Source organism: Lipotes vexillifer, unplaced genomic scaffold (assembly GCF_000442215.2).
Source record: "Lipotes vexillifer unplaced genomic scaffold, Lipotes_vexillifer_v1.1 scaffold1081, whole genome shotgun sequence".
Classification (NCBI taxonomy): Eukaryota; Metazoa; Chordata; class Mammalia; order Artiodactyla; family Lipotidae; genus Lipotes; species Lipotes vexillifer.
Window position 1 is genome coordinate 642,214 of NW_006779039.1, and position 10,633 is coordinate 652,846.

Consider the following 10,633-nt stretch of genomic DNA (forward strand, 5'->3'; position numbering starts at 1 on the left):
CTCTTTCCTTCTATTACATCCTCTAAATTGGTTTTGTTTGTTTATAGACTAATGATTTCTACGTATTTTGTACCCATTACTAGATAGAATTGTCTTTTCATTTCTAATAGTTTTCTAACTCTATAGCCTCGTCGTCGGCAAAAATGATTGTTTTACCTCTCATTTCTTTGTCTTGTCTTAATTGTACTTGCTGGTACAATAACAAACAGATTCTAACAGTCATATGGGAAAGAGAGGTTTTCAAAATAGCCAAGGCCAGAAACAGAGCATGGAGGTTCGGAGACTGGGGAGGGTGAGAAGGTGGCGGAGGGGAAAGAATGGACTGTTGATGGTAAATGTTTACTGGTAAGTGGTCCTGGCACAGCAGATGTCACACGTCCACACAGACCTCCCGTTCCCCGAGCCTGCTCCTCCCGCGGGTTTCCTCATCGCAGCGCTCGGCAGCTCCATCCTGCACGCCCTGCCCAGAAACCTTACACTCATCCTCCCGCCTGCCCACTTTAAAACAACAGCTTCATTGAGGTATAACTGACATGTAGTAATCTGTACACGTTCCAAGTGTGCAGTGCGGTGGGTTTTCACACGTGTCTACACCTGTGACACTATGAGCACGGTCGAGGTTGTGAACATGCGCGTCCCCAGCAAACGCTCTTGTCACCACAGGTGAGCTTGCGTTTTCCAGCCATCCTTGTCTCCCTGCTCTCTCATCCCAGGCTGTCAGGAGAGCCTGCTGGGCTCGGCCTTCAGAAACCCGTCCAGCCTCCGAGCCTGGGGCCGTGTGTTGCTGCAGAGCCTTCCAGCTGGACTCTCAGATTCTCAGCTTGCTTCCTTCTAGTCTGTTCTCAACACGGCAGCCAAAGTGCTCCTTGTGAAATATACCCCCCAGATGCCAGCAGTCCTCTCCTCAGCACTGTCCAGGCAGCCGCTCGCCTCCTCCGGGGTCACAGCCCAAGGCCAAAGCCCAAGGCCCAAAGCCTCAGACCTCTGAGGCCTTGTGTGGCCCCCGTGCCATGCCTGACCCCTCTGACCTCCCGGCCTCCCCACCGAAGGGTCGTGCTCACACACCCTGATTTGGCCACACTGGGCTCCCTGCTCAGCCTCAAGACACTCAAGCATCTGCTTGGCCGCCTCGCCGTTGAGAGTGTAACCAGCGTGTCCCGATCCCTCTCACCCTGCTCTCCTTTTCCATAGGCCTCATCACCTTCCACGTCCTATGTACCTCACAGGGCTGTCTTCGTTGTTTGTCTGTCTCCCCCTGCTGGAAGAGAAACACCATAAAAGTGGGCACTTGGGCCTCCTTTGTTCACTGATGTACCCTGAGCACCTAGAGCAGTGTCCGGCCCTCGGTGGAGCACATTCAGAGAAAAATGGGCAAAGGATATTAACAGGCAGTGCACAGCACTTACTGGGTGTCAGGTGCTCTACCAAGCATTCCTGTTCTAAATGCCAATACGCATTTTGGAGAAAACCTTACGTTCTGCAAAGTCATGCAGTAAAAAGAACAGGGACTTACGGGAGGGATGGGGCTAGGAGGTAGGAGGAGACCCCTCCAAACCCATGCACCTCTGTAACCAGAGCGCTGATGAAAGCAGCAATCAGGCCTTGGCAGCCCGTAGTGGGTTGAATGGTGGCCTCCAAAAGACACATCCACTTGGAACCTGTCAATGTGACCTTATTTGGAAAAAGGGTCTTTACGGATATAATTAAGTTCAGGATCTCAAAATGAGATCCTCCTGGATTTAGTCAGGCCCTAAATCCAATGATACGTGTCCTCATAAGAGAAGAGAGGAAGATTTGAGAGACAGACAGGATGAGGCCATGTAAAAACAGAGAATGATTGGAGTGATGTGGCCACAAGCCAAGGAAACCTAGAGCCGCCAGAAGCTAGAAGAGGCAAGGAAGGCTCCTCCCCTAGAGCCTGCAAAGGGAGTGTGGCCCTGCTGACAGCCTGATTTGGGGCTTTCTGCCCTGCAGAACTGTGAGAAAATGAATTTCTCTTGTTTTAAACCATCAAGTTGATGTTCATTTGTTATGGCAGCCACAGGAAACTCATACACAGTCTTAAACCCCAGGGCTCCTGCCCCCTTCTCTGAGATGCAGGTCCTGGAGAGCATCTGCCTCTGATACAGACCATTCTGACCAGTACAACTCAGATCCAGGGCATAGCCTTCTTCATTAGTGTAGCGTCTTCGCAACTTCCTTGTTGGTACTCGCAGCTTCAGCAGGTAGCTTAATGCAGTGGAAAGCAGGACAGTTCTAGAAGCCGCTAGCCATAAAGGAAGGCACTTCTGTAGACTTTCAGCTTTTTTCTTAATGTCCTCATATATTGCTCAAGCTTTCTAGAAGCTTGCCCTTGATCACTTCAGAACCTTAACATGTTGGCAAGGGAGTCTAGGGTCTGTTCTGTTGTATATTTTCGCCTGGGTGGTGATTACATTAGTGTATATGTATACAAAGATTCATTGAGCTGAACATTTTTTAAAGATTTGTGTGCATTACTGTATGTAATTTCTATCTCAGTACAAAAGTTTAAACAGTTAACATCCCAGGGATGTTAAACACAAGTACCAAGTATTAAATTGGTATTTAAATTGGTACCAGGGAGAATCTCATTGTGTTTTGGTGTAACTTCTACCTTTGTACTGCCATCAGTCCCCTATTTATCAATCAAAGACATCAGTGTTGTACCAGAACAGACTGTATTGACTAACTTCAGTCTCACGACAACCCTGTGGTCTGGGCTGGTTTTATTCCCATTTGACAGATAGGGAAATGGAGGCACCCAGAGAGTTGTTACACAGCTGTTAAGAGGCAGACTGGAGGGAGATTCACACTGGGCTGCCCGTCAGAGCCACTGCTTTCAGCCATGCATGTGAAAAGATGTGCTAAGGCAGAGTGATGCAAACTAAAGCTACCATGAGATACCATGTTATACTCATCAAATTGGCAAAAACTCTTTCTCTTACGTTGCTAAGTTCTAATGAGGATGTAGAGCTACAGGAATCACCAGATGCCACTAGGGGGAGCATAAGGTCATCTCCCCACCTCAGAGAACAATTGGGCAGCGTCTAGTAAAGTTGAAAAGACCGTACTGTCCTCTCCAGCAGTTCCTTCCCCACCCACCAGGAAAATTCCTTTGAGAAACATTCACATACGAGTCCGAGGAGATGTGTCCAAAGATGGCCCAGCGTCGCTTATAATAGTGGGGAATATCCCACTATTGGGAATGGATAGATCAGCTGTGGTTTATTCATTCAACGAATTCAACTGGGATCTGCTTGAGAAAATTAGTCGGATCACAATGTCGGTTGATAAGTACAGAGCACCACCACCATTGATGTAAATTTTCACCAAATAGAGAAGAATGGTGTACTTTGTTTCTGGATATTCATTGAGAGGGAAAATGTCACAAGTCTGCCCGGGAAGGAAGGCTGCATGCCAACCTGAGAAGAGTTGTTGCCCCTGGGAGTGAAAGCGGGCAGCAGGGACAGGTGACACAGGAGCCCGGAGCTGTCTGTGCCCGGGTTGATGCATTTTAAAAAGATGCTGATGCATGTGTGTGGATATGTGTACGTGAGTTATTTCTTGGTGGCAAATAGCTGGGTGTTTTTTAATTAATCTTTGTGCTTTTCTGTATTTGTAAATTACGCAGTATTGAAGGAAGTGATGTGTGTTAACCCACAACGAGCGAGTTTGTTCAGAAAGCGGCAGCCGCAGCAGATGTGGGGCACAGGCGTGTCATGGTGGCGGAAAGTGGGAACTCAACATCTGTGCTTCTTTCCAGCAGCCAAATCCGGTGGAGCAGCGTTACATGGAGCTCTTGGCCTTGCGTGACGAGTACATAAAGCGACTTGAGGAGCTGCAGCTCGCCAACTCTCCCAAGCTTTCCGATCCCTCGACCTCACCTTCTAGTCCTTCGCAAATGATGCCCCACGTGCAGACTCACTTCTAATAAAGGAAATAGCTGACTTTCATTCGGGGCCTCTGTACAGAGTAGGTTAAAATATTTGCCTCCATGTAGAACTTGAACTAATATAATCTTAAACTCTTGAACATGTGCCTTCTAGAATACATATTGCAGGAAAACTACAGTGTCTGCACGGCAGCTGGAAGCAAGGAGCCCAGATGGGGTTTTGGAAAATACTGATACCTTCCAAAAGCAGTTTTTGAAAGATAATATTTAAATTATATTTACCTCTTCAGAAATACTATGTGTACAATATGTATCTTGTGGGGCCTCATTGGAAGAACATTTTTAACTAAAGGGGAAAAAATATATGTTTGTGAAATGGATTTACCTCGAACTGCTTATAGTAGTTGCTTAGGGTGATCTAAAAGGAACCCAAATGTGAAAGATGTGTGTTCCTGCCAAAACCAAATTGAGCTCAGCTTCCAAGGCATAATCCACAAGCAAGGTGTTTAAATAATTGCCAAATTTCATACCGTCGTAAGTGTGATGACTTAAGGACAAATAGCTGTGTAGATGAGCTTTCCATTATTTTGAAATTTTGGAATGTCAGGTATTTTCCCCGAGAGAAGCATATTTTTATATTTAAAAAAAAACTGATAACGCCCAGTTAAATATGATTTGATTGTTTTTAACATTGCCCGTTCTGTTTCCTAAGTTCTTTCATGAGCTTGCCTAGAATTCTGACCTATTTTCAGGTGGTAGAAACCCCTTCTATAGCACTGTTTGAAGATGTCGGATGCATTATGCTGCTTATGTGAATGTTTTCGCAAACGTTGCTCTAGTCAAACTAGCTGATCTGCCAAAGTGTTGGGTTGACCATCTTGGATGTGTGAGCTGTCGCTAGAGCAGCATCCTTTGAAATAAAAGCCGCAGATGTACATTTGTTGAGCGTATTCTTGAAAGTATGGTGTTTATGCATTTCAATTTCAGTGGTGTTCGACCCACCTCCCCACCCAGGCGTGCATAAAAACTGGCTCTACAAATTTTTACTTGAAGTACCCAGCGGTTTGCTTTTTCAGGTTTGTTTTTTTTTTTGTAGTATTAAATGCAATTTCAGATGCAGTTCTATTTGATATCTGAACTAATTCATTTAGTCAGTATATTTGTAAAAGTTAAGGCTACAGTTAAAAAACAATTAATGTATTCTACAGTGATTTGTAAAGGACTATTTATAGCTAATATGGTTTTGTTTTCAGTGAATTAAGAGAGATTAAATATATCTTTGTAAATTATTTTATGTCATAGCTTAATGGTCTACCAAATAAGACATCTCAAATGCAGTAGTATAAATGTATAAATTTTGTATGTATAAGAAATTTTTTAGACAGTCTCTTGCTTTTTGTAAACGCTGTAAATATTTCATAAATTAACAAAGTGTCACTCCATGAAAAGAAAAAAAGCTAATACTAATAGCCGAAAGGATTTTGTGAAATTTCATGACAAATGTTTCATGGCAATAATGACTAAAGACCTGCTGTAATAAATATATTAACTAAACATTGCACTCTATTCCCAGGGCTGTAACTGTGTATGTGTCTTAAATGTGCATGTTGCCCATCTTACTTGCTTTTCCTGGATCTGCTTCACATGCCCTTTATCTTACTAGCAGCCTTGTATAGGGCTCTCCCCAAGTCCCAACAATATTGGAAATTTAAGTACATTAACAATGCAGATTTTAAGCCACAGCTACCTTTATTTTTTAAAATGTATTTTATTGAAGTCTAGTTGATTTACAGTGTTGTGTTAATTTCTGCTGGACAGGAAAGTGGGTCAGTTATAAATATATATATATATATATATATATATTCTTTTTCATATTTTCCATTATGGTTTATCATAGGATATTGAATATAGTTCCCTGTGCTATACAGTAGGACCTTGTTGTTTATCTATTCTATGTGTAATAGTTTGAATCTGCTAATCCCAAACTCCCAATCCATCCCTCCCCCCATCCCCTCTCCCCCTTGGGCAACCACAGGCCTGTTCCCTATGTCAGGCCACAGCTGTCTTTATTAAAGTAGGGATAGCTTTCACAAAAGTGCTGGGCTGCAGAGACGCAAGACTTTCAGACTCCGGATGGAGAACACAGCAGTTGACATTAAGGGAGATTAAGAGACTGGTTGAAACAAGTCATACCCGATGTCTCTTTAGGTAAGAATTATTAAAATTCTTCAAATGCGGCCAACTGGAAATTCATCTACGTGTGTCCTAAGAACGCTAAATAGTTATACTAGTAAACTTACCATTTAAAAAATATCCAAATAGGACTCTTAAAAGAGTAAGTATCTCTTTTAAAACTATGAGTATTTGAAACGCTCTCCAAGGTTCTTCTTCAGACACGGCTATGTTTCACCCTCACTGTGCCCTCGTGGCCACGTGGTGTTCTGTTATCCCTGTTTTTCAACCGTGGAGAGCATTGTTGCTGCAGGGCTTCATTGACTTGCCCAAAGTCCCAGAGCATTGAAACAAATGTATGCAGGCATCGAACTGAATTCTGCCTCTCTTGCATTCCCACTGAATAGCCTTAGCTTTGCCTTCTGGAATGAAATAGAATAATCTCTTCCTGGGACAGCCCTTCAAGTAAATTGGAATCATATCTATTTCTGATAGTATAACAGGTTTTTTCTAACTATAGTCATAGTACTTTCTGATCTATTTTTGATAATGCAGCAAAGCTCCTCCTTACAGTTTTGGGGAAGGAATAATACTCAAAAGTTTGAAAATCTGTTGACCAGTATCTTGTCACTTGCAGCCCTCTACAGAATGCAGCTGTCAGTCATGTGGACAGCTCATGTGGCATTTGGGAGCATTAGGCAAAGGCAGGACTATATAAAGGGAATGCTCTTAAAGTACAGGAATTTATTACAGAGTATATACACCTCTGACTGGAGGACATAGCCATTGGTGGCCATTAAAGTAAAATCTGGGGACACCCAAAGGAAATAAATATATGCAGCATGCAGCACAAACAAGAACGAGGATTAGCACATCTGCAGGAAAACCTAATCGTTGAAATAGATTGCAGTCGAATTCTTCTAGGTTCACAGAATCACTAAAGCATGCTGCCGGAATACCAATTTTTGAAATGAGTCTAATACTCTGGCATCTATTGGTAGATTTATAACTTAGTTAAGGAATTATTAGTAAAGTCTTTTGTATTAAACATATCTGGAAGATGAAAGATCAGCAAAACAAAGTATTCTCATTTCCTTATGAGGCTCAGATTCAGATATATGGTTTGGTTTATTCCTTATTTGCAGTAATTCGTCATTTAAAAGCAAAGGCGATAACGTATTTAAACCATGTAGGGTAGCTAAATGCTTAGTACTTAAACCATGTAAGGTAGCTAAAATGTTTAGACGTGACCATTAAGATTTAGTTTGTTTTTCTAGTAGTTACGGAGAACACGGCTTATTCATTTATAGTGGTTAATACGTATGTGCTTCTGAAATGGACTGTTCCACAGTGCAGTCCACATAAATTACAAAAGAAAGTTGTTCATCTCATTTCGGGAGCTTCATGTCACAAACCTGTATTAGAAAGAACCCTGGTCGGGACGTGTGGGGACCTGGGTTCCCGTCTGGGCTCTGGACCTGCTTCTTGGCTGGAAGATGTGGGGCCCTCCCAGCACCCCCTCGAGAGGCCCGGGAGGAGGCGTCAGTGTCCACCTGCTCAGTGAGGGTATGGACTGCACGTTCTCGAAGATTCCTTGCAAGTCAAACAGCCCTTGTCAGAAACACATTTTCATCACTTATGCACATACGATATTTATGGCAGAAGATGGCATTGGCCCTGTGTATTAGTTTCCTGTTTCTGCTGTGAGAAATCACCACAAACTCAGTGGTGATTTATTATCTTCCCCACACGTTTATTCTCTTACAGTTCTGGAGGTCTGAAGTCTGAAATTAGCCTCCCTGGCCTAAAGTCAAGGTGTCGGCAGGGCTGCGTTCCTTCTGGCATCTCTAGGGGCGAATCCTTTCCTTGCCTTTTCCAGCCTCTAGTGGCCGCCTGCTTTCCCGGATTCGTGGCCGCTTCCTGTGTGTCTGAAGCCAGCAGCACAGCACCTTCATATCTCTCAACTCTGACTCTTCCGCCTCCCTTGTTGACATTTAAAGGACCCTAGCGGACTCCCCTGGCGGTCCAGTGGTTATGACTCTGCGCTTCCACTGCAGGGGGCACAGGTTTGATCCCTGGTCGGGGAACTAAGATTCCCCGCGTGGCCAGAAAAAGAAAAAGGAAAAAAAGGACCTTGGTGATTATATTGGGCCCCTCTGGATAACCTAGGCTGCTCTCCCCACCTCAGAGTCAGAGAATCAGCAACCTTAATGCCCCCCTGCTGTGTAAGGTAACACAACAGGTTCCAGGCATTAGGATGTGGACATCTGGGGAGGCTATGATGCTGCTACCACACCTCAGTCCGTGTTGGCAGATGATGGTGGGCCTGCAAGCTGAGAGGTCAGACGCACTCTCCTGTTACCAGCTATACAGTGACTCACAATTAGGGAAACAACTACTAGCCCAATTCATTTTGTTACATCTCAGGCGATATTTAGACTTACGAGTTGCCTCTGACTTTATTCCCTATTTCTATCCTCGCATCTATCTAAAGCCAGACCATGTACTTTCAACCCCCTTGGTTCCTGAATGGAAGAAAGGGAGATATTTATTGGGGGCATATGTGCCAAACTCTCTGTACTATTTAGCCTCCCCACAACCTTATAAAATGGATAGGCTTGGTTTTTTAGGGGTTTTTTGTTTGCTTTGGGTTTTTTGGGGGGGGGGTCGTTTTATAGATGAGACTAAGAACCAGAAGTGGTTTTTTTTCAGACAATATTTTCGATAGTATTTTTTAGACAGTATTTATCAACAAATACTGTCTACTATGACCCAGACCTGTGTCAGCTGATCTTTGTTGGGAAACAAAACTGAGTAAGACAGTGGCCTCCTTTGAGTGTCTGACCTAGTAGGAAGATAGTTCAGTTAACTGGTAATTCCCATGCAGGGTGCACCCTGCTCTAATAGAGGCAGACTGGGGGGATTTGGGGCCAAGATAGGGGGTCAAGGAGGAACTTCTTGAGTCTTCTTAGTTAAATAGGAGTTCGGTGATATCAGGGGAATGTACATTCAAACGACAGTGGGATACCACCCCACACCCACATATTGGCAAACCTTTTAAAAGTCTGGCAGGGCTTCCCTGGTGGTGCAGTGGTTAAGAATCCACCTGCCAATGCAGGGGACACGGGTTCGAGCCCTGGTCCGGGAAGATCCCACATGCTGCAGAGCAGCTAAGCCCGTGCACCACAACTACTGCGACTGCGCGCCTAGAGCCCTGTGCTCCGCAACAAGAGAAGCCACCGCAATGAAGAGTAGACCTGGTTCACGGCAACTAGAGAAAGCCCACGCGCAGTAACGAAGACCCAGTGCAGACAAAAAAAAAAAGGCACTAATCCCATCATTTCAGGGCCCTAGCCTTATGATCTTATGACCTAATCACCTCCCAAAGGCCTCATCTCCAAATACCTCAATACCAATTTGAGGGTTAGGGCTTCAATATAAATGTTGGAGGTGGCGGGAGAGACACAAACATTCAGTCTATAATAGTGGGTTAAACATTTGATTTAGTAATTTTGGAAAACCAGAAGCCTGCAAGAGGTGGGTCTCCAGTGTATTTGGAGATCTTCCCTTCCTTCCTCCCAGCTCTCCTCACCCTGTCACCCTTTCACCCCAGGCTCATCCCCTCGTGGGTGTTAGGATGGCTGCTGGGGTTTCAGGCATCACATGCTCACAGTTCAGTTGGAAGTTATTAAGCTGGGAGGGCAGGATGGGTTTGGGATGGGAACTAGTTACTCCTTGTCTACAGGTCTGCCTTTTATCAGGATGGGAAGTATTCCCTTTATATTTCACTGGTCAGACTTGGGTCATAGGTCATACTCAGGGCAATCACAGGCAAAGGGGCTTAGCCATGATTCCCATCCCCGTCCCCAACTAAATCAGGGATGGGTTGAGAGGGGATGAGCCCGTTGGATATGCAAACCCTAACAAAATGAGCAGGGAAATAAATATTGAACAGGAATCAAATGTCCTAAATGCCTTTATCATCAGCTACTGCCTTGATTTTCACAAGCGGTGATTTAGCTGACAGAAGTTAAATGTTACTGTTAATATAAAGCAAGGGCGGAAGTTCCGAGGGCGGTATCAGAACACTTGGTTGCCCTACAGACGGCTGGGTAAGAACGGAGTGAGGAGGGGTTGCTAAAATGTGTGGGATTGCTCAGAGTTGGACACGTCAAGACCAGGGAGGCCCAGGGGGCCTGGGCTTCTCCCACTGCCAAACTTTTCTGGGAAGGAAAACTGAGGGAAAACAAATCACGCTGAGTAGTTGAATTTCCCTTAACTTTTTTTTTTTTAACCCTGCGTCTCTAATGTCAGTATGATAGTTTCCTGAGCAGAGCACGTTCTTTCTGCATAATCCATTGGTGGATTTCGACCCCAAGTGGCTGAGGACGTGCCCGGTCGCCCGGGCCCTACCTCGCCGGCTCGCGGGCCGGGCGCCCAGGTGGGGTTCGGGCGGGGCGAGGGGGGGACCCGGCTCCCGGCCGCGCGCCGCCCTCCCCGCCCCCCACCCCACGCGCGAGGCCTTGTGGGTAACGCGGGGCGCCAGGT

At 45.0% G+C, this 10,633-nt stretch overlaps 1 protein-coding gene across 2 annotated transcripts in view; it reads left to right on the plus strand.

The window, feature by feature from the left end:
* The window catches only part of MTM1 (myotubularin 1), a 103,956-nt gene extending 98,482 nt beyond the window's left edge, over positions 1 to 5,474 (plus strand). The window contains exon 15 of one of the 2 annotated variants that reach the window (XM_007452115.1): positions 3,785 to 5,474. In XM_007452115.1, coding sequence (XP_007452177.1) covers positions 3,785 to 3,952 — 168 coding nt within the window. In that variant the 3' untranslated portion in view covers positions 3,953 to 5,474. The remainder of the gene's footprint in view (positions 1 to 3,784) is intronic. The other variant, XM_007452116.1, reaches the window with a different exon arrangement.
* Positions 5,475 to 10,633: the final 5,159 nt, after the last annotated feature.